The 24,579-nt window shown below is 45.2% G+C and overlaps 1 protein-coding gene across 5 annotated transcripts in view; it reads left to right on the forward strand.

Moving 5' to 3' along the window:
- Positions 1-24,579, forward strand: part of LOC147425852 (uncharacterized) — a 115,575-nt gene that overhangs the window by 40,326 nt on the left and 50,670 nt on the right. For 4 of the 5 annotated variants that reach the window (XR_015186134.1, XR_015186135.1, XR_015186132.1 and 1 more), the window contains exons 6-11: positions 15,379-15,583; positions 15,669-15,801; positions 16,113-16,217; positions 16,301-16,431; positions 16,643-16,902; positions 16,988-17,078. Coding sequence is in view for 1 of the 5 variants with exons in the window: in XM_086498092.1 (XP_086354218.1) it covers positions 15,379-15,583; positions 15,669-15,801; positions 16,113-16,217; positions 16,301-16,431; positions 16,643-16,695; positions 16,821-16,902; positions 16,988-17,078; positions 18,267-18,494 (1,028 nt within the window). In the remaining 4 variants the exon portion in view is untranslated. Of the gene's footprint in view, positions 1-15,378; positions 15,584-15,668; positions 15,802-16,112; positions 16,218-16,300; positions 16,432-16,642; positions 16,903-16,987; positions 17,079-18,266; positions 18,715-24,579 lie in introns of those variants that run through there. The other variant, XM_086498092.1, reaches the window with a different exon arrangement.

Consider the following 24,579-nt stretch of genomic DNA (forward strand, 5'->3'; position numbering starts at 1 on the left):
TTTCTCATCATTGTAAACCTAGCTCTCATGAGTCATGAGAGCAATGAGGTTATGTTTTACACATGCACTCATTTTTCTTTTATGATACCCGAAGTGGAATGCAACCCAAGATGTATCGGTTTTGTCCTATAGGTCAGCTTTGGCCTCCACAGGACGTTAATAGATTCTCTCTCTCTCTCTCTCTCTCTCTCTCTCTCTCTCTCTCTCTCCCCAGTACTTTCTTGATGCTAGGAGGTGGATCAGTGTTGGGATTGTCGCCCATGTTGTCGTCTTGTCAGTGGTCTCATATGCAGGAGCACTTTGCAGTGTTAGATGCAATCGCAATTGTGTGCACCTCGGGTCTATCCAGTTGGCATGTCAGTTCTATGCCGGACCACCCTTGGTTACTTGTATGAGCAAATTGTAATCAACATGGAGAGCCTTTCCCAGATCTCTCTCTCTCTCTCTCTCTCTCTCTCTCTCTCTCTGATCTCTCGTCTCTTGCTACCTCAATGATCTCTCTTCTCCATAGGTGTGCCTTGTTCATGTGTCCAGCATTGCAAGTGTTCTAGATCAGAATCGAGATGCCCACCAGATCACGAGCCAACTCTAGTCCTCATTGCATCTGCCGCTGCCACCTTTGACATGGTATTAGAGTCCTACGGTGATATGACCACCTTGGATGCTCAGATTTGGCTGATGTGGTACTGTTTTGGACATGAATGAGAGAGAAGAAGCTTGTTGTTTTTTCCTGGTTTTCTCCAAGTTTGGGGCAGATTTGGGTATGCGAAGGCCTTGGATTCTCATCCACGACTTCCCCGTCTTTACCCTTGATTACACCAACCTCTCTTCACCGAACCCGATGGAGGTCATAGGATGTGTAGCAGTGCTGGATTGCTTTGGTTTTCCTAGATAGAGTCATGTTACCGTGCCTTTCCGCATGGGGAGCAAGCATGCAATTGTTGGATCCAGAGGGGGAGCTATTCATTTCTAGCTTCTTCTTTAGAGAGAGAAGTGTTGGACAATAGTAGGATCTTCTTCATCACTTTTGGAGCAGGTTTCTATGGCTGTGTTTTCTTAGAGGAGATGGATTGGTAGATTTGTTGTGCCTTTCGCAAATGCAGTGTGCACATCTTCCTCGCAATTGTCGACAGAGCTATCTATGCGATGGGTAGTAGGTTGATGATTCAATTGCACTTTTGTACCAGATTGTGGATTATGGATGACAGAGGGGGATCCTTCTCTCTTGAAGCAGAGGATGTTCCTTGACTTTCCATTGCCCATCTAAGGATGGAAGTTCTAGTTCTGGCTTTAGGTGACTCTTGCTTATCCAGTATGCAACAGTTCAGTTGCATGTTTCAGTGCATGTGTCGGAGTTGGCTTCGGCAGGCAGAGGGGGATACTTCTATCTCCTGGTCCACTTCTTGTTTGATCATCCGACTTCCTTGGGTGAGGTTTAGAGGTGGAGCATGTGGTGCTTGACCCTTACCCAACAATAACAACAGTTCAAGGCGGTTTTGTTGGAGTGAGGACTTCTCCAAGCTCCATGTTCTCTCGTTTTCTAGTGGTAGTGTGGCCCTACAGCTTTGGTCACTTCTTTGCCCTCTTGTGAGCTTGTCAGTATTAGTTGTGGGACAGTTTACGATCCTTGTGAGCTAGTCTACACCAGTTTTGGGACAGGTTTGCAACCTATTATGGGTAGTTTTTCTTGATGATCGACAACAGATTTGTCGAGATCCTTGCGATGACAGGTTTGCATGTAGTGTCGACAATTAGTGGGGACATCTAGTTCCTACTCCCGTAGTCAGCAACATTTGAATGCTTCTTCCATACATCCCTTTGAAGAGCACCAACCTTAGGGGCAGTCCTTTTCGGGTGGAGATTGGCCACGGCTGGCCTGCCTAGCAGGTTCTCTACCCTTGCAGTGTTTTGCCCTGCTTCCTGGTATGTTACAGATCAGCCCCAACGTTCTTCACGGGCTTGTTGCCCGAGCCGGTTCCTTGAGTATTGGCGCATCGGGCGCGCTCCCGTCTTCATCGCTCTGTCTTATAAGGCATAAGCCATAAAGAACCCAAGACATGGCGTTCATGGATTCAACATAATATTGCAGTTTCTGCTCGACGAGCTTCACAACAGTCTTTCGCGGCATCCTCAATAGAAACTTCGGGTGCTGCAAAGTTTTCAACAATTTTTGAACTACATGTTACTCCCTTTGATGCCCCAGGTGGTACCCCCTCCTCCGACACCAGAATACGAGAGCTTTCAACTTCTCAGTCGTCTGTTCCGATCTGGGGAGTCTTCAGGAATATGGTGTAGCCATTTGACCCTGATCCAGTGCAGCCGCCATTGCCCCCACCTCCACCTCCACCACCACCATCACCGCCACCAGGCTACAATGGTTGGAGCCCATATGGATACCCTTATTATCCATACTCGGGATATGCGCCTAACCTACTTAAGGATTTCAAGGATGGCGGTGAGAGATTGGAAGAAAGCATTGCAATTCCTGTAGCAATTAGAAAACATCTATGCTTTGGGGAACTATACAGAAGAATCCAAGATTTTTCGAGCAGCGAGATTTCTTAAAGATAATGCTCTGCAATGGTGAAGTGCAATTGCAAAGGACTTGGCAAGCTTTCAAGACATTTTTTGCACGCAGCTACATGAATTCTATGTTTGAAGTCCGAATTTTGGCAAAGTGGGGCAACTTGAAAATGCTTGCCATCGAAACCATGGACGACTATAACCAAAGGTTTCTCGACGTGTACCTTCCGATGTCCTCTAAGTTAATTTCCTTGGAGGACCAATGTGAGCGCTACACCATTGGACTACCATCACCATTGCAGGAATATTGTCTCTCCAAGCAAGTCTCTACCATGCAAGAGTTTATAGACCATGTCGCGGTCGGCTACAAACTGATGAAGGGAAAGCTAGAGTTTACCACAGAAGAACCTTCGGCCACTAACCACAACTCTCGCCAACAAAGAACAAATTCTCGAGAGTCTCGTGAATGTCAACCGCAAAGGCCTCATTTGACCTCAACAACGAGACACCCTACTACAAGAAGGCCGATGTTTTGGATGCTTTCAAACAAGACACAACAATTTTGGTTGTCCCCAACGCACTGACAGACTAGAGGAGCCAACCCGCACCAACGGTCGACAGATACCTAGGACCATCTCCAGCCAAACGAGCTAAACCGGCCATTGGATTAGTACCTGACATCTATGGCATACGCCTTGAAAGTACAAATGAATTGTGTTAAGCATATGGCAAAGTCAACAGTTTGAAAGCCCTAATTTTCTTTGACCCCAGGAGCTAGAGAGAACTTCATCCATCCAGAATTCTTGAAGCAGATGGACTTTGATTATGATGCAGAGGGTGGAGAAATTGAAGCTGAGCTAGCCACATGGCAAACTCAGAAAGTGGTACCGCTCGTTGGTGCTCTTCCAGTGACTATCCAAGATTATCATGGAAAAGCCGATTTCCACATTCTGAAGTTGGGCAATTGTGATGTTCTCTTGGGCATGCCTTGACATAACAAGAATGATGCGACTCTCCAAGTTCGGAACCAAACCATCACCGTGATGCAGAAGGGCAAGCCAGTCGTCCTTCAAGTTCGGTTGTCCGAACAAAACCCTGAATGAACTATCTAGTTGTTTATAGTTAGATACTTTTGAACTTTGTTTGAGAAAGTATTGTTTGAAACTTTGTTTGAAATTTGATTGAAATTGGGGTATCTGTTTTAAACCTGTCTTGGTGCCGATTTGAATTGTCTGACTCTGGTTTTATATTGGTTTCAATGATTGGTGATTTTTACTCCCGGCTGGAGTAGTGAGAAGTAATGTTTGAGAATGCCCAGACCCTTGTGGTTATTTGCGGGGGGAGTATTGAATGATTGAAAAGTGTTGTTTTTACTCATGTCCGGAACCTGGATGGTTATTAATGGGGGGAGTATTAAGAAGTCTGAGCAATCGTTACTCTCAGCACCTCCAAACGATGTAGGTTGCGGTCTGTGGGGCGTTTGGTTGTAAAAGGCCTCTGTATCTCATGGTCTAGACCTTTTTAGGTTGTTTGCGGGAGGAGTGATAAGGGAGTCGTTGAACAGCTCATGGCTTGGACTGGGATGGTTATTTGGGGGGGGGGGGGGGGGGGGGGGTGTTCATCGGCGACTTTATGTTTATATGTCTTGTAACATGCATATGTGAGCATTTGTGTTGCATTATGATGTGCCAACAATTGAATATTCCTAATTGTAGATTGCCTCGGTATGTAGTGCATCAAGACACCCGTGGAAGATAAGTACGGTTTGGGTATGATGGTTAATTTTACTACGCCAGAATATCAAGAGTTCCGATCTGGACGAAAGGAGAAGCCAACTCCTTAACAAAAAAAAGAGCAAATTGATTGTCCCTTGGAATGTCCCTCGGAAATTTTTGAGCTAACTTGAGTTGTTTTGCAGATATGTTGTAATCGCGGATGATTACTCTCTTTCAAGAAGGGGAAATGTCACAAATTGCTGACGTGTCAAGTCATTGAAGAACAGAGCCAACCTTTAGATCACGGCCGAGGGGCCTAAACCCTAAGAAGAACAAGCAACAACAAAAGAAGAAGTCCTATCAACTTATGAGACCCCGTCCGATGGCCCAAGTGACATAAAGGAATTAAAATAAAGCTGGACCCTCACACACACACACACAAAGGACAACGTAGAAATTGATGACATGGCTGTTGTACGGACAGCCAGGAAATTGCGTTGACATGTTGACGTGGTAGCCTGTACGGATTTTCGTGATTTGCGCTACTGATGTGGCAGTTATACGGATTTCCATAAATCACAATGGCAGCTTTTGGGCATCGCTTTTGGGACCAGATGCTTTTGAGTTTGAAGGCTTTTCATGTAAACTGCTTTTGGGCCTAGGGCCTTCAAATATGAGGCCATGGGCTCATTCTCGGGCACGCTTCTTGGAGAAGGTGCAGAGTTTGGAGTACTGGCTTGTACTTTGTTAATGCAATATAAAGAAATACCGAAAGGGGCGCCAAGGTTTGGGGCCAATACTCTTTGGGGTGGAATTCTGCTACTCCGTGTCGCGTGTGCTCTCTCTCTTTTAGTTGAGTTGTTATTGAAGTGCTAACAGTTTGTTCAGTCTGCTCTTTTCTACTGGCACGTGGTGCCCCTCTTGTGTGACAGGCTAGCACAATGGATTATGTTATGGCCCAGCCATGTCTCATTCCATCCTTTCAAGATTTCATGGTGGGCACTAGGCCAGTTGGAGTAGCATTTGATCATGCTATCTTGTCTTTCACTCTCACGTTTCAGTTTAGCACAACTCCACTAGGAGAGGTCTCTACACTCACTCGGTATACCTTTATGAGGGAGACAGATTCCGCGTACATGGATGAGATATACAGGTAGCAAGGCACTCAAGAGCTAAGACAGCCACTAGATGAGCTCACTCAGATACTGACAGAGACCCTCCATGATGCAGCATCAGAGGCATATCCCCACAGTCAGCCTACATGGAGACAATCTGGGAGCGTGCCCCAGAACAGAGGGAGGTGCTCATTGGTATTACCACACATAGACATTCACGGATTATCTTTCTCCGCCTAGTGCGACGAACGAAGAGGGCCTATATATCTCAGTTAGAGCGGGATCTGTATCTGCTATTTATGAGTCAAGACTCAAGCGAGGTATGGAGGCTATTCCAAGAGCATTCACCACCACCAGCCATCACTTCCACAGAGACATGGGGGAAATATGCCACATCTCTCTACAGAACATCAGGGAAACCACCTTTGCGGGACCCACCACAGACATGCCCAGATGCATGTATTTTCTTTACTGCTGAGAGGGTAAGGAAAGCCACTGGCAGGATGAAGACAGGGAGAGCACATGATCATGATGGTCTGGTAACAAAGCACTTCATCCATGCAAGAGATATGCTTGCAGAGCTTCTTGCTATGATGTTTAATCAAGCCATGTATGAGGATTTTTATGAGACTTGGAGTATGTCCACGATTGTGCCTATTTTCAAGTCAAGAGATCCCATGGATCTGGAAATTATCGCACCATCATGGTTGGTCACACATTGGCTAGGTTGTATGCATCTATTCTTGAGAAGGAGTTGAGTAAATGGGTAGAGAGAAAGGGCATATGAGCATGGGGGTAGGTAGGATTCAGGAGAGGTTTCTCCACTCTTGACTCGATTCTGACACTCAGAGTCAGAGCTATGATTGAGAGGGTAGACACCATGGTAGGAGGATCTACTATAGCTTTGTGGATTTCCGCAAAGCTTTTGACACAGTGCCAAGAGCCAGACTTATACGCAGACTACAGGACATTGGTGTGTCCACAAAGATGATTTGGGGGTCTTGGCTATATACAGAACAATGGTAGGGCGGGTACACACTACTGAGGGTATGTCTGACATGGTCTACTCCACTATTGGGGTGAAGTAGGGATGCCCCCTATCTCCCACTCTACACTGATGATATTGTGTTCATTTCTGACTCTCCGGAGGGGATGCAACGTCATTTGGATGCTTTGCACCAATGTAGCAGGGAACGGGCGGCCAAACATTCTGAAACGGCGTTCCGGACGAGTCCTACTCTCGAAATGGAATCAGGAACAAAAGGCCGTTCCGGAACGGAGTGTAACCGGAACGGTGTTCCAAAATGGGTGGGGAACGGGGCCGAACGGGAGACGGAATGCGGAACGGAACGGGAAAAAGTAGGTATTTGGAGGCAGATTTGGGTCTGTTTGGGGGACTTATTTGGGGCAATTCGAGGGCAGGTTTGGAGGCAGTTTTTGGGTTGTTTGGGAGTTGATTTGGGACTAAGCTGAATAGAGGTAATTCAAGCTTTACTTTAGTTGACCATTCTGGCCCCGTCCCCGTTTTGGACCCTCCAGTTCCCATCCCGTTCCGGACCCTCCCGTTCTTGTTTTTGCGTTCCCATTCCAGGTAACTTTGCTTTGCACACATTTGCTCATGATAGTAGATTGTTTGTCAACCTTGGGAAAACCAAGGTTATGGTGTTCAACACCACATCAGAGTGGGTCAGGAGGTCAGCACCCACATTTACGTATGACCAGGAGATAGTGGAGTGCACAGATGCATACACCTATCTTGGGGTAGTCTTCAGTGGACTGGTGTTTTCATTGAGGAGAGCAGCAGAGACCAGACTGACGAGAGCCTATGCAGCCTTGGGAGGATTGGAGAGGATGTGTTCGCAGATTCAGTTTCAGAAATCGCAAACAAAGGTCTGGCTTTTTGACACTCTAGTGGCTTCAGCTATGCTTTACGGAGTTCAGATATGGGGACCCTCAGAAGACCACCATGGCAGCCATTATCGAGGAGGGCTGATCACATGGGAGACGGATCTTTTGTAGCTTTGTGGACTTCCGCAAAGCATTTGACACAGTGCCTAGAGCTAGATTGATGCGCAGACTACAAGAATGGGAGTACCCACAAAGCTGATTTGGGGGATTATGGCATTATACAGGTCAGTAGTGGGGCATGTACGCACTCCAGAGGGGTTATCTACATTAGTTCACTCCACAATCGTGGTGAAGCAAGGCTGCCCGCTCTCTTCTACTCTATTTGGTATGTATGTGGATGAGGTTTCTGACTATATTGAGAGAGAGGGTGATAGAGGTGCACAGTTGGCAGGGACATGGATTCCACTGTTGGTATATGCTGATGATGTTGTGTTGATCTCCGACTCTCCAGAGGGGATGCAACGTCACTTGGATTCTTTGCATAGGTTTGCTCACGACAGTGGTCTGTTTGTCAACCTTGGTAAAACCAAGGTTATGGTGTTTAACACCACCCCACAGTGGGCGAGGAGATCAGCACCCACATTCACATACAGCCATGCGACAGTGGAGTATACAGATGCTTACACCTACCTTGGGGTGGTCTTTAGTGGACCAGCATTTTCATTGAGGAGAGCAGCAGACACTAGACTCACTGGAGCACATGGTGCATTGGGTGGATTGGAGAGGATGTGTTCAAAGATTCAGTTTCAGGAGCCTCGGACGAAGCTCTGTCTTTTTGGTATTGCTCTATGGAGTTCAGATATGGGGGCCTTCATTGGACCATCACGGGAGGTCGGGTCGCACTGATGGATGGGGAGACATGGAGAACTCGCGGCTTATTAGAACCAAGCCTTTAGTACCACATGACATTATTCGAGCAGAGGTAGCTGTCCCCACTAGTGGTTGAGGTGCTTACCAGATACGTCTCCTTTTTACACCACTTGTGGGACCTCCCCAGAGATAGATATGCCCGCCTGGCACTTGAGTCCTCTCGACAGTTAGCTTTGCAGGGGGAGAGAACATGCTGGTATCTAGAGATGACATCATGGTTTCAGGTACATGGGTTCAACATGGACAGATTGCCCCCCTTCCAATACTCATTGGATGCACCATCTCTGACTCTTACACAATTCGAGATCACCAGGCTCATCTGCCAAGACCTGACTCAGCTAGATACTAGAAGGACTTGGATACAACCGGCAGAGGAGTTGGGCATGAAGATGGCTTTCTATAGAGAGCATCTTCTCCAGCTTACTAAGGATGGTTTTGTGACGATGCCCAAATACATGGACACCCACTTATCTCATGGTGTACGATGTTCTATTGGCCAGATACACACTTCTTCACACCAGCTTTTTGACACTCTGGTATTGCTCTATGGAGGTCAGATATGGGGGCCTTCATTGGACCATCACGAGAGGTCGGGTCGCACTGATGGATGGGGAGACATGGAGAACTTGCGGCTTATTAGAACCAAGGCTTCAGTACCACATGACATTATTCGAGCAGAGCTAGCTATCCCCACTAGTGGTTGAGGTGCTTATCAGATACGTCTCCTTTTTAGACCGCTTGTGGGACCTCCCCAGAGATAGATATGCCCGCCTAGCACTTGAGTCCTCTCGACAGTTAGCTTTGCAGGGAGAGACAACATGCTGGTATCTAGAGATGACATCATGGTTTCAGGTACATGGGTTCAACATGGACAGATTGCCCCCCTTCCAGTACTCATTGGATGCACCATCTCTGACTCTTACACAATTCGAGATCACCAGGCTCATCTGCCAAGACTTGACTTAGCTAGATACTAGAAGGACTTGGATACAGCCGGCACAGGTGTTGGGCATGAAGATGGCTTTCTATAGAGAGCATCTTCTCCAACTTACTAAGGATGGTTTTGTGACGAGGCCCAGATACATGGACACTCACTTATTTCATGGGATACGATGTGCTATTGGCCAAATACACACATCTTCACACCAGCTTCGGATCGAGACTGGTAGATACAACGGAGTACCAGCAGAGGCCAGGACATGTCCCCTATGTCACATGAAGCCTGAGACAGAGTTGCACTACACATGCCACTGCCCAATTTACTATGAGATACGAGGCCGCTTCACTGCCTGTTCAGAGAGGGCCTTGGACCACTCTCTAGAGTCATGGGGTATGAGGACCAGAGATGTCTGGGTTTGTTTTTGCTCGAGCTGCAGAGACACAAAGAGAGCCTGATGAGAGGCGAGGCTAGCAAGTCTCAGAGACGGATCACAGACTTCTTTAGAGTGGACACTGGGAAGCTAGAGGAGCAGCTACCTGAATAGAGCTCACATTCTCCTCACACCAGAGGCACGTTGATCGATCGAGCGACCGAGCCAGGGAGATTTAAACGCCCACAACTATGGAGGACTACACAGCATCGACGGAGGCTGCATCAGAGGATTGGGATCACTAAGGCTCGACATGCACGGAGCTCGGTGAGACTATTAACCATGGAGGAGATTGATGAGATCTACCAGCAACCGATGATGGATCTCGTATGATTTAGCTCTTTTGAGGATTGTACACCGTGCTCATCTTGTATCAGCCTTTGTATCAACTCTCACCCATTATATTCCCACATGCACACCCACATTGTGTTGTATTAGTCCCCCAGTCACTACTTTCACCCCCCTACTCATATCCTACACAGTTCCAGCTAGCTGCTTAGTTCACATCTAGCAGTTAATATTTTAGTTTTTCACTTTACTTCATTTTATTTTTGACATTCTATTAGATCCACAAGATTGTATCAGTTTGGTCTCATAGGTCATTTTGGCCTTTTGAAGATGTTCAATATAACATTTCATTTCATTTTCATTTCTCCCCCTTTCATGCATAATTTATGGGACCTTCCCAGAGATAGATATGTTCGGCTAGCCCTTGAGTCATCCCGACAGCTAGCGTAGGGGACACACCATGTTGGTATGGGCAGATGACATTATGGTTTCAATCACATGGCTTCAACATGGATAGACTGCCTCCATTCCAGTATTCCTTGGATGCATCCTCCCTTTTTCTCACATGGACAGAGACCACTAGACTTATACGTCAGGATTTGATTCAACTAGATACCAGAAACACATGGATACAGCTGGTACAAGAGTTGAGCACGAAGATGGCTTTCTATAGAGAGCATCTCCTTTAACTAATAGCGGATGGATAGTGATCAGGCTGGCCTATATGGACACTCATTATCCTATGGAATACGATGTGCTATTGGTCAGATGCGCACATCATCGCATCGGCTAGAGATTGAGACTGGCAGATTTAGGAGAGTACCAGCAGAAGCCAGGATATGCCATTTGTGTCATATAGAGCCAGAGACAGAGTTACAACACATTTGTCATTGTCCTGTATACTATGAGATACGAGGCTGCTTTCACCGTCTATTTAGAGAGGGCTTTGGAATGTTGGCTAGAGTCATGAGATATCAGGCAGAGATGCCTCGGGTTGGCGGGGACACATGGAAAGTCTCTTGAGGAGACCAGGTAGTGGGAGACATTCACAGAGCGAGATCAGTGACTTCTTTAGAGCAGGTACTCAGCAGCCGGATGAGCATGCTTCACAGTAGACTCCAGAGCCCACTTCTACCAGTGGTATATTAGTGGACAGAGCCACTAAGCTCGGGAGAGCTAGATGCCCATGTCTACGGGGGCGACCACGACATCGACGGAGGCTCCACCAAAGAATTTGGACTATTCTAGCACATGGGAGACGCCTACTACGACTATTTACAAAGGCGGACATTGACGAAGCTCTTCAGCGAGACCGATGCAATACTTTCTTGGACAACGCTTAATGCCGGTCATCCTCGGGCATGGATGATGATGACGATGATTATCAGTCTAATGCTTTTAATCTTCTAGTTTGAATCTTTCACTCCATTTTATTTTTGTACCCAGACATTGGATTAGATCCACAAGGATTGTATCAGTTTAGTCTCATATGTCATTTTGGCCTCTTGAATACTCTCTCTCTCTCTCTCTCTCTCTCTCTCTGGTCAGGCAAAGGTGGCTGCCCCGATGCTGTATAGAGAGATGTAGCATATTCCCCCCATGTCTTTGTGGAAGTGATGGCTGGCGGTGGAGAGTGCTCATGTAAAAGCCTCCATGCCTCACTAGAGTCCTGACTCATAAACAGCTAATACAGATCACGCTCTAACTGAGATAGGTAGGCCCTCGCACTAGGTGGCGAAAGATAATCCGTGACTGTCTATGTGTAGTAGTACCCATGAGCACCTCTCTCTGTAATTTGATCCTCGTCTCTCTACACTCCTCATCATACCAACTGTTCTGAGGCATGCTCCCAGATCGTCAAGTGTGCTAGAAAGAGCCCGAGACACAGCTACATTACATATGTCACTACCCAGTATACTATGAGATACGAGGCCGCTTTCACTGTCTATTTAGAGAGGGTTTTGGACCGCTTTCTAGAGTCATGAGATACCTGGATCAGAGATGCCTCGGATTATACTTACTGGAGATTCGCAGACACGGAGAGGATCTCTTGAAGAGGGTCACAATGAGAGGGATCCAACGACAATGCTTCTTTCAGTCACAGACAGAGGAGTTCGAGCAGCCTCCACAGCATAGGAGGCATACTGCTTGATGGGGCGATAGAGTTGGGGAGGTCCCGTCGCCCACGATTGAGGGAGCCCTCTCGACATTGACGCAGATTGCGACAGAGGATCCATACCATACTGGCGCGACATAGGAGCCGTCGCGACAAAGTGCTTACCTTGGAGGACATTGAACCTCTAGAGCCTTTTGGATACTGATGTATATAAATATGATGCCTCTATTGTCAGAGAGCTCCATTGTATCAGCTCACCCTTTGTATCCCCTTTGTATCAGCTTTCACCCCACCCGTACCCATTATTTTCTTTTCAGTTCTTTGTACTTTTTGTACCCAAACCTGGTATTAGATTCACCACATGTAACCTTTTGGTCTCATAGGTCATTTTGGCCTTTTGAAGACGTTAATATTACATTTCATTTCATTTCATTTTCTCTCTCTTTGCTCGGTTGTTTTGAAGTGCTAAGAGTCGACGATCAACTGCGGCTACTCCTGATCAAGGGGCACACCTTCGTGTATGCTCTTGATGAGGATGTACGCCTTTTTGGTGCGGGCTGCCGATGGCTACTAGGTGGCAGAGGAATTGGGCAGATATGAAAGAGATGAGATATGACTGCAAAAATAAAGATTTGGCTGCTATGGATGATGTCGCCTATGGCTGTAACTGGGTAAGGTGGCCCAGATTTGGCTATGATTGGTGGCTGCAGAGATTGGAAAATAGCAGCAATAGAGGCGATGGGAATATACCACCCTCATTAAAAGACATTCCAAAGAGAATGTCCGCGTTTTTGAAGAGCCCATTCTCTCGTTTTTGGACGCAGCTATCACCCTCACATATTCAGCCATTGCTTGCTCAATTTTGGTGCATCTCTTGCTGCCCTACATTGCAATCCTCTCTTTATCTCCTCCTTGGGGCTGAAACTATGTCCTTTTCTGTATACGATGACAGCTCCTACGCACTCATCCGTGTGTGGTAAGATAAGATTAGGCTCAGCAACCCATGCACAAGTGTCATGAGCACTGTCTAATGCTTCCCAAAGGAAGAACAAGACAACACATCTCAGATAGAGAGCTTGTGTAGCATCTAGCAAGAAACTGCGCATTAGTAGGTTGTGGAAAGCTTTATAATCAAAGCGCATTTAGCAAGAGAGAGATAAGACACCGATCAATGAACAAGCTTCTTTGATACAGATTGGCTTAAACTACCTCTTAGGAGAGAGGGCATTATCAGCCCAAAAACTGAGGTAATTGTGTAATTGACCTGATGCCAAGCCAAATAATTGGTGTGATCACCCGTCGGTCGGATGATCCACTTGAACAGAAGTATGATAATTGGAAGACTAGAATTAAATAGAAAAGAGTTAGTTTCCCTTCAAAGAGTATTGGCCTTCAAGTTGAGGGCCGAGCACCTCTCGCTGTGTTTCTTTAGTGATTGAAAATTCCCAGGTTACAACTGTTTGTGTGACCACGCACTAATGCTTTGTTTAACATCTGAACCCTGCCACTAATTATAGGCTTTGGACCAAAATCATTCAAAAAATCCTTTCATATTTTTACAACTAAGTTCAAAAAGCACTAAAAGTCAGCTAGAACATTCAACAATAATTGTCACCAGAAAGCTCTTCCAACATAAAAATAGACACGTGGCATGCCTTAACATCCCATGTTTTCCACCAAAAATGCAGTGCATTTTGCGGGTGCCCATGCCCGGATTTGGGTCCTTTGCTGCCTGGCTCCATCTGCTGCTCCTTGAAGGTGCCACATCAGCAACTTGTGAGATACTGCTGTGACAATAGGCCCCATGTATAGATCTACTCAGTGCAAGTCAAAAGCCGATGAATCAGAGTTCCACAATCCAAGGCGAAAAGGATCAAAAGCATCCTTTTGGCAATCCAGCATCATAGGTAAAAACGAAGTAGTAAGTATATAAAGGTGTACCATCTGCATACTGTTAGTCATATAGCTCCTGATATTCAACCAACCATAGCTGTAGCCAGTGAATTTTGTGCATTTAGGCCCCCAATACGCCTCAATATAAATGAAGAATAAGTGAGGGGCAAGAGGGTGGCCTCACTAATATGGACAAATGAAAAGATCCACCCACATGGCCACAAATCATAACAGGACCTGTAGCAAATCTGCCAACACCAAGTCCATCTATGTGAGAAACCCATCATATGCACAATGCCTTCTAGGGTAAAATTATCCACCCATCATCTACCTTCTTAAAATCTCGACTTGTGCCCAATAGACAGCCTTGTAGAAGAAAAAATTGCAAGAATGCATCAATACCAAAATGAAACATGTCTGAGAAGCATTGATGAGATCTGGCGGGGAAAGGATTTAGTCAAACACTTATGATGTAAGCCAAGATCTTAAAACCAATAGAAAGCGAGGTGACCAGATGCCATTGTCTCAAATCTGTGTAGTCATTCCCTTTGGGAATTAGCAAACGATACCAGAAGACATGGACTCTAGCATAAAATTAGTAATGTATTAAATTATATTGCAATTATCTCAGAAGGGGTGCTCACATTCTGGAACCCAAAGAAACTCTGTTTGATAAGACCATCCTCATTACGGCAAGAAGAAGCATAAATAGAAAGGTTACTTCCACAAAAGATCGTAGGGAACTTGTGTATTTGAAACTCCATGTTTTTTCGAAGGCCATTTTTTTGTGTTTAGTTGCCATTTATTCTATTTGAAGTTTCGAGTTTTGAGTAAGTCATGAGTTCCGCAACATGTAATGCACCTAATTCAATGTCTTACTTTGATATGTTGTGCAATGTGCCTAATGGTTGATTGTCTAACCACATTCATAGTAGCTATGGAATTTTGAATAAGGAACTTCCAAAACATGTTTCAAAGATTTCGAGAGGTTTCATCCATATCTGAAAGACCATCTGAGAGGTTTCGTAAAGAGTGTCAAGATTAATGTTGATATAAATGCATGCTTGGGGCGAGTCGGAAGAAAATTGGTATGAATACTTAAACCTTCAGAGTCAGCATAGCTGCCTGGTGTGTTGGAAGGCATGTTGGGTCTCACCTTTGGGGGCAGAGTCTTTTTCCACCCGTGTGATCTGTTTGCATTAATTTCATATGTTGCACAATATATGGGACTTTTCCTGCTCTTCTCGAGTAGAGGAAGAGGGACCGTCAGCGTTTATCTCTCCTTGCCACTTGGGGCCACCTTTCCATCTTTATCATTCAGCTCAACAGCTCTCCACTTTGGACTTACACCCCACTGTACTGTTTTTTTAGCTTCTCATCTTTCCAGCCACCATCAACTCCAGATACATTTTCTACATATTGATCTCTCTCTAGGGAAAAAAAATATTTCAATAACTTTTTCTCTTGTGTTCGGGTGTACGTCGAAATGTAGTTTTCGACATACTCCCCAAAGAGAACAACCCCTGCCAAATCCGGCACCACAGAGCGCTTGTGTAGAAACATGTGTTAAACTTCTGCAGGATTACTGAGAGAGGCAGTGGGTGTGTTTGAGGACATGGTTGCTGAAGGGATTGTACCAGACATTGTGGCATACACAGCTCTAATTTCTACCTTCAATAAGAATGGCTATCCAGAGAAGGCAATAGAACTCGCCAGAAGTATACAGCATGAGGAAGTCTGCCAAAATGAAGTTTTTTGCATGGAGATCTTAGCTGCTTGCAGCAAGTAAGTCATTACCTTAAAGAGTCTTCGAATTATCGAACATTCATAAGGTGCTTGTAGATTGAGGTGCTTTCTTGTTTTGGGCTAGATTAAGGGATTGGAGGACTGCTCTGGACACTTTTCAAAAAATGCAAGATGCAGGGACCGTGGCAACACATCAAACAGTGCACCATTTACTACTTGTGGTTGGAAAAAGTGGACAACCAGAGGAGATGCTTAAGGTTGACTTGATACTTTCTACAGTTTTTCTCTCTCTCTCTCTCTCAAACCTGAGTAGTATTAGTTGTGTGGTGATGAGGTGTGGCTGGTTTACCTTCAACCATAGCCAGTGAAATCCCCTCTATGCAAGAGTGTGGTCTATTGTATCTGTGCAGTTTATTTTAAGAGCCTCAAGCCACACTTTATGCTATTTGTATAACTAGTGCCATAGGTTACAATGTCTTGTGTGCTGTGGTTTTGTTGATTTTTCTTCTGATTAGGAAGATGATTAGAGTGCATAGCCGCTTACATTAAAGCATCAACATGTGTGCAGTTATATCTGAAGATAAAAAAGCTGGGCTTTGAACCAACATCAGGCATCTATGAAACTCTATTGAATTGTTTTGCAAAAGCTGGCAGGTGGAGGTTGTGTATGGAGGTTTGTATCCCTGCATCTAGTAAGAAGAAATTGTAGTTAATGTGGTCCCATTTTAGTATCAAGCTGTGGCACCTTATTTGCAGATTCTTGGTTGGTTCGAACTGGCGAGATTTAAGCCATCATTTCAGACTTATAATATAGCTTTGGCTTGTTTGAACTCAAAAGAGCAATGGAGGAGCTATCTTGATGTCTACAAAGAGATGAAAGATGCTGGGTTAGTATATTAATATTTTTGCATGCTCAGGGTATGAGAGAGTCCTGATGGTCACTATTTTCTCTGAAGTATGAACTGGGTCAGTTGTTTTATATCGAGTGTTTGTATTGCTCTGCTTTTTTCTACTTGTTAGGGGGTGTGCACTTTGCATTTTTAAATCAAAACTAACGTTGTTATTTTGATTCTAACCCCAAATTATGTGCAAAAGCAGGTATTTGCCAACAAAGTCAATGGCCAGTACTGCAGAAAAAGCTTCACATTTGTGTGAGTCAAAGTCTACGGGAATTTTGTAAAAAAAGGAGAGACTCAGCTAAACTGGTGGCTGTGCTATCTATGTAAGAGACTCAGCCAAAATGGTGGCTGGGCTGTCTGAAGCACTTGCAATCAAGGGGAAGGTGTCAAATATTCTTGCATACGTTGTCTTGTGTTGTTTGATGGGTCATCTTTGCAATGGCCACCATTAATGTGCAGGTAGAAATGTTTCATTACATGACTTGTAAAATTTCATGCATATTTAAGAAACGATGTATATGACTGTCTTTATGGAATCATGCAGGAATGTTGACCTAAAAATTGAACCGTACAGATATGTGGACTTGCAAAAACTGGTGTCTGATGAAGGATGCACTTGTTGGTATTTAAAGCAGGTACGTTTATCAAGCTATATAAATTATGTAATATGGATAAAAGAGAGCTGTTCTGTACCTAACGTATGAGATTCTCATTTTCAAAGCTTCAACCTTTAATGGTGAGTGCAGCCAAAGATAGGTTTACTAGAGGCTATGCTGTATTGGGGAATGCTAGAGCGACACTGCCACCAGGCACAGTTTCAAGAGCCCCGACAAAGGGGTGGCTTTTTGACACCTTAGTTACCCCTGCCACAATGTATGGAGCACCAGTTTGGGCACCTAGACTTATGACATCTTGGTGGACATAGATTGAGAGACCACGGGTTACAATGATCTCCCATATCATCTGCAGCAAACCCTCTGTCCTACATGACATTATCACAGCAGAGCGAGCAGAGCAAGCAGAGCTGCCAACACTGCCCATGTTAGTGGAGCCTCCCTTTCAGACAGTATGTTTCTTCCAGATGTTGAGGGAGCTACCACAGGACATGCTATCAAAGAGAGCTATTGAGGCATCTAGATAGGTAGCAGAGGCAGGAGAGACTAGATCATTATATGCACAGACACCACAGTGGTTCACTACACATGGTCTTGATATAGAGCAGCTCGCAGCATTTCAGTACAGCCAGAATCATCATCTATACGCCCCTCACTATGTGAGAGGAACTGGATTCTCAAATGGTATCTCTAGAAGCTATATATCCCAGAGACACGAATCAAGCCCAAACAGCCTCTTCCAGTTAAGATGCTGTACTAACAGAAATCACTTAAAGACTATGCTAGAGAATGGCTCCACCAAAGGCCTGGATACATGCACATATATGCACACAATGCCAGAGTGTTGATTGGACAACTTAGGGTTTCATCTCACAAATTAGAGATTGAGGTCGGGCGAGCAGTCCACATTGACGAAGAGCAGAGGACATGCAGGGTATGTAGAGGTGGGTTGGAAAGTTAGAAGCATTATGTATGCAGATGCCGGACATATGAGAGCATACGGGGCTGTTATACAGCCCTATTCACAGGTCAACCCACACTCAAGAGTACTAAGAGAGTCGAGAGACCAGAGACATCTGGGTTACTTCTTGCTAGTCATTCAGAGAAATAGAGAGATTATCCTTCAGTCACCTGCACACTCCAATGGAGGGCAATAGCCACAGCTCACGGACTTCTTTCAGGGTCACTTGGAGAAGGGTCACACTACAGCAAGCAGAGATTGTTCGAGACAACCGATTTATACCACCAGGAAATTGGGCCCAGAGAGTACATCACAGGGAGAGGAGAGAGTTCCGACTAGGACATGAGCATAACAAACAGAGCGAGATAGGTCGAGCTTGCTTAGAACTGCAGGGGCTCTTCCCTCCCTACCCACCCACGTCATGGTTGTACTCCCTTGCACATATAGTTTTCTCATCCATTGGTGTTAGAGCTTAATCCCCCTCATATGCTATACACGTTTACAAATCCCTGGTGTACACCTCTCGTTAGTCTATTTTATTTTGTATCTTGCTTAGTTCAATACATTTGTCCTTTTTGCTCTCTCTCAGCGGACATGGATAGAGTCGACACATGAGTTGGACACAAAGATGGATTTCTATAGAGAGCATCTTCTTCAACTCACAGGGGCTGGGTTTGTGATTCGTCCCAACTATATGGATCCACATCTATCTCATGGGTTACGGTGTGCCATTGGTCAGATACGGACATCTTCACACCAGCTTGAGATTGAGAGTGGTAGATTCAGAGGGATACCAGCAGCTAGCAGGATGCCACCTATGCCATACAAAGCCAGAGATGGAGACACATTATATATGTCAGTGCACAGTGTATTACGAGATACGGGGTCACTTCCACTGTCTATTTAGAGAAGGCTTCGGACCCTTCTCGAGAGTCATGAGCTATCAGGACCAGAGATGTGTTGGCGTGTATCTACTTGAGTTACAGAGATAGTTTACTGAGGAGATCTTGAGAGAGACAATCCCAGAGACAGATTACTGATTTCTTCACACCCAACACTGGACAGATAGAGGAGCAGCCACCACTGTACTCACACGCACAATACTCATTGATCGAGCATTGGAACTAGGGAAATCGAGACGCCCACGACTGAGGAGAGGAGCTTCACAGCATCGACGGCAACTACAACAGAGGATTCGAGCCATACTATCTCGACATCGAGAGTACAGATGAGGATGGATCCATCACCCATCGTATCTTTCTCTTGTATTGGGCACCTATTGTATCAGTGATCACACATACCCCACACAGTTCGAGCTAGTAGCACTTCTAGATTCATTTTAGTATTTCTTTTTTTGTGTTCAGACACAGTACCATATTAACAACTTAACAAGTTTGTAACGATTGGTCTCATAGGTCATTTTGGCCTTTTGAAGACGTTATATATCATTTCATTTCATTTCTCTCTCAAAGCTACATGATGGAAGGACTCGCAGAAAGCTACATGATATGCTAGCACTGAGGAGGATGAGTCTCTCTCTCTCTCTCTCTCTCTCTCTCTCTCTCTCTCTCTCTCTCTCTCTCTCTCTCTCTCTGATCGACCGAGCGATTGAACTGGGGAAATCGAGGCGCCCACGATTGCGAAGGACTACACAGCACCGACGGAGGCTACGTCAAAAGATTCGGAGCACGCTGGCCAGGCATGCACGACGCCCGGTCAGACTACTAACCATGGAGGAAATTGATGAGATTCGCCAACGACCGATGCTAGATTTTTTGTGATTCAGCTATCCCAACAAGCCGTCCATTTTTGCTTGGTTTTTTGCTTAGCTCACATCGACCAATCTAGGATCCCATAGTATATATCTTTGTTTTGTACTGTTGTTAGGTTATTTCGTTACTCTGACTTTGTATCAGATCCACCACCTTGTAACTTTCTCGCCTTTTGAAGACGTTAATATAACATTTCATTTCATTTTCTCTCTCTCTCTCTCTCTCTCTCGCACCTACCAGCACCTTCTTTACCACTGAGATAGTAAAGAGAGCCATTGACAGGATGAGGACCAACAGGGCATATGATCATGATGGTCTAGTAGCAAAGCACTTTACACATGCTAGAGATATGTTGGTAGAGGTTCTTGTAGTGTTGCTCAATCGTGCTATGTGTGAGGGGTTACCTCAGACTTGGATGTTGTCTACTATTGTGCCTATGTTCAAAGCAAGTGATCCTACAAAGCTTGGGAATTACCGCACTGTTATGGTTGGGCACACATTGGCACGGTTGTATGCATCCATTCTTCAACAGCAATTGAGTAATTGGGTAGAGGGTGAGGGTGTACGAGCAAAGGGCCAGGCTGGTTTCAGGAGGGATTTCTCCACTCTTGATCATATTCTGACACTTAGAGCCATCATTGAGGAGGGCAGGTCACATGGGAGACGGATTTATTGTAGCTTTGTGGATTTCCGCAAAGCATTTGACATGGTACCGAGAGCTCGATTGATGTGCAGATTGCAGGAGATGGGGTGCCCATAGTGTTGATCTGGGGGATTATGGCTCTATACAGATCAGTGATGGGACATGTACACACTCCGGAGGGGATATCTGATATAGTTTACTCCACCATTGGAGTGAAACAGGGTTGCCCATTGTCTCCTACTCTATTTGATATGCATGTTGATGAGGTGTCTGATTACATTGACAGAGAGGGTGATAGAGGTGCCCAACTGGCGGGGACGTGGATCCCATTGTTGTTATATGCTGATGATATTGTTTTGATCTCTAACTCACTAAAGGGTATGCAGCGACAGTTGGCTGCATTACACAAATTTGCAGAGGATAGTGGATTGTCTGTAAACCTTGGTAAAACCAAGGTTATGGTGTTTAACACCACACCACAGTGTATCAGGAGATCAGCACTGACTTTCCCATATGGTCAAGAGATTGTAGAGTATACATATGCATACACTTACCTTGGGGCTGTCTTCACTAGGCCGACGTTTTCTTTGGGGAGAGTAGTAGAGACTAGACTGACTAGAGCTTTTGCGGCCTTGGGAGGCTTGGAGAGGATGTGTTCGTAGGTTCAGTTCGAGGAACCTCGGACAAAGTTATGGCTCTTTGATACCTTAGTAGCCTCAGCTATGTTGTATGGGGTGCAGACATGGGGACCTTCTGTAGGCCAAGATGGTTGGAGACTTATGGAGAGAGGCCCTTGGTATCTATGATCTTCGACTGATCAGAGCCAAGGCCTCCGTACCCCACGCTGTCATTCGAGCAGAGCTAGCTGCCCCTCCTATGGAGATTGAGGCGCTTACTAGATCAGTCTCCTTTGTGCACAACTTGTGGGATAGTACTAGAAACATATATGCTAGATCGGCCCTTGAGTCTTCCAGATAGTTAGCTCTGCAGGGGGACACTTCATGTTGTTAGGCACAACTGACATCATGGTTTCAGACGTATGGTTTCACCATGGAGAGGCTGCCCCCTTTCCAGTACTCTGTTCAGGCACCCTCGATGTCTCTTACACTGGTGGAGATTACTAGACTCATTCGTCAGGACCTGATCAAGCTGGATACCAGGAGGACATGGATAGAGCCGCCAGAAGAGTTGGGCACGAAGATGGCTTTCTACAGAGGGAATCTTCTCCACCTCACAGGAGATGGGTTTGTGATTCGACCCAGCTACATGGACACACATATGTCTCATGGTTAGCTGTGTGCCATTGGTCAGATACGCACATCCTCACATCAGTTGGAGATTGAGACTAGTAGATTTAGAGGGATACCAGCAGACAACAGGATATGCCGCTTATGCCAGTTAGAGCCAGAGACAAAGCTACATTACATATGTCATTGCACAGTGTACTATGAGATACGGGGCTGTTTCCACTGTTTATTCAGAGAGGGTTTCGGTCCTTTCTGTAGGGTCATGAGTTATGAGGATCAGAGATGTCTTGGGCTATATCTACTTGAGTTACAGAGATATAGACACTTTACTCGGGAGAGATAGAGAGAGACAGTTCCCAGATACAGATTACAGATTTCTTTTCTCTAGATATGGGACAGCCAGAGGAGCAGTCATCATTCAGTAGGTAGCAGGGCCTTGCACGACATTAGGACATGTACACGCTCATAGCTCCGTGAGGGTTTACTAGGGAGGAGGGGTGAGGTTATAAGGTTGCAATTTTATCTCTTTTTACTCTCTCTCGTATAATGGCACCATCATTTCTCATCTCAGAGGATTTACGACACAAGATTGGTGACCATGTTGAGGCTCTCTCTCTCTCTTAGAGGCGTTGTCAGCCACCTGTTGGATGCTTCTACGCTCATGTGAACATGTGGGAGTGGCTCAAGTGCAGCCTAGCCGTTTCGGATGAAGAAATTGTGGAGGACGTCATCCTTCTCAGGAGAGGTACTTTCAGGAGACATCACCTAGTTGGATGCTTCTACGCTGATGTGAACATGTGGGAGTGGCTCAAGTGCAGCCTAGCCGTTCTGGATGAAGAAACTGTGGTGAACGTCGTCCTTCTCAGGAGAGGTACTTTCAAGAGACGTCACCTAGTTGGATGCTTCTACGCGCATGTGAACATGTGGGAGTGGCCCAAGCGCAGCCTAGCCATTTTGGATGAAGAAAGTGTGGAGGACGTCATCCTTCTCAAGAGAGGTACTTTCATAGTTGTTTTCTCATCACAGGAGCTTTCCTCCAATGCCGTTAACGGCACTCCTCTCGCTTTCGGAGACAAATTGATTTTTTCCATCCGTAGTATGAGGATTTTAGCTACTTTCAAGGACATATGCTAGGTCCCGAAGTTTTGTATAAATATTGCTTTTCCAGAGCTACCTGCACAGTTTTGGTTGCTAGACATGTTGAGGCAGATAGGTTCTATTTTTGGCATACCATTCATGTGCTCACTATTGGCCTAGACATCTATGCCATCTATAAAGGCGGCTACTGCCCCTTCCATGGAGTTTCTAGATACCATCACTTTTGAGTGGAAAGGGGTGTTACACTCGTAGAGGATCGTGGTTACAAGGAAACTAAACCAATGCCTTAGATGTCATGAGATGGGGCATCTAGTGAGGGATTGCCCCAGTCTGCAAAGCAACAGGGCCTTGCGCAATAGCATAATAGAGATCAGAGGGGTCAGAGTTGGAAGCAATAGAGTGCTCAACAATAGCATAGTGTTGATCAGGCACAGAAAAAGAGACAAGCAGGTAGGCAAGGGTGGGCACAACCTATCCTTGTGAGACAGAGATTGGATGATGCAAAGTAGCCCCCAAACAGACCTCCTGAAGAGAGGATACCAGATCAAGATCAAGAGGAGGTCTTACAACAATTGGACAATAGGCACAGAGACCATGAGGACCAAGAGTTGGAGCTAGCACAAATCTACGTGAGTTGCCTCAGGATAGGCCAATTCAGCAAGGTTTGGAACCCTTAGAGATTCAGTCTCGCAGGTGCCTCTTATAGTAGGCACTATTGAGGGTGAGCAAGAGAGTGAGTATCCTTAGTTTATAGAGGAGTTGACTATTAGTAGGAGATGTTCAATTATCTAAGATCTTGCTTGCACAGGTCTTTGCGGTTGGTCCATGGAGATTTGAAGATGTCTCTTTGAGGATGGGCCACTATGTATCGACATGTTTTTCCTACAGTTGTCAGGAGGCATTTTCCTTGTTCCAAACAGAGCTCCCATGCTTAGATTCAAAGTGCAGGTATTATTTGAGGGTTCCTTTTGGACGAGGGACATTGTTTATGATACCATATAGGAGCAGACAATGGTTGAGGCCAACTACTTTATGGTTATCAGATAGTTTGCAGATTTGTTTGAGTCAGTTTAGTAGAGAGCTGGGCATCTTGATACCTTCCCTAGGCTTTTGTGGTGGACGACGAGTGGGTCCCTCCTAACCTCTCTTACAGTTGGCTATGCCATAGATTTGCATCCTTTTTTGGGGTACATTATTAGGAAATGTCAGAGTTGATGCAGATGATTTTAGAGGCACAGCGTAGGGGTTTCACAGTCCCTAGGCTTTTGTGAGGTGCTAGAGGAGGTTTTATAGCGGATGCTTTATATAAGTTAGATACATAGCACTGGACATTATGGTTTCGCTACATTGTGTGAGGTGGATAGAGCTTTGGGCAGATTTGTGTTGGCTTATTACAAGCCAAATAGCTACATTTCACTACTTGTTAGAGTATCTTAATCCCTTGATGTATCTTGTGGTTTGTTTTGGGATTTTCCCATGTTCTCATTGTATATCTTTGAGGGTTTTTCCCATCTCTCTTGTATGTGGACCTATGGTCGATTTTATCTAATGCTAAGAGTTAAAAGCCCCACTTTGAGAGAGAGAGAGAGAGAGAGAGAGAGAGAGAGAGAGAGAGAGAGATGAAATGAAGTGTTATATTAACGTCTTCAAAAGGCCAAAGTGACCTATGAGACCAGAAAGTTACAATGCGGTGTATCTGATACAAAGTCAGATTGACAAAATAAATTCAACTAGGATAACAAAATATAAATACTGCAGAATCCTAAATGAAGCTGATAGGTGTGAAAGGTGAAAGGCGTAA

This window comes from Adiantum capillus-veneris, chromosome 24 (assembly GCF_014529385.1).
Source record: "Adiantum capillus-veneris isolate H3 chromosome 24, ASM1452938v2, whole genome shotgun sequence".
In the NCBI taxonomy this organism is placed as follows: Eukaryota; Viridiplantae; Streptophyta; class Polypodiopsida; order Polypodiales; family Pteridaceae; genus Adiantum; species Adiantum capillus-veneris.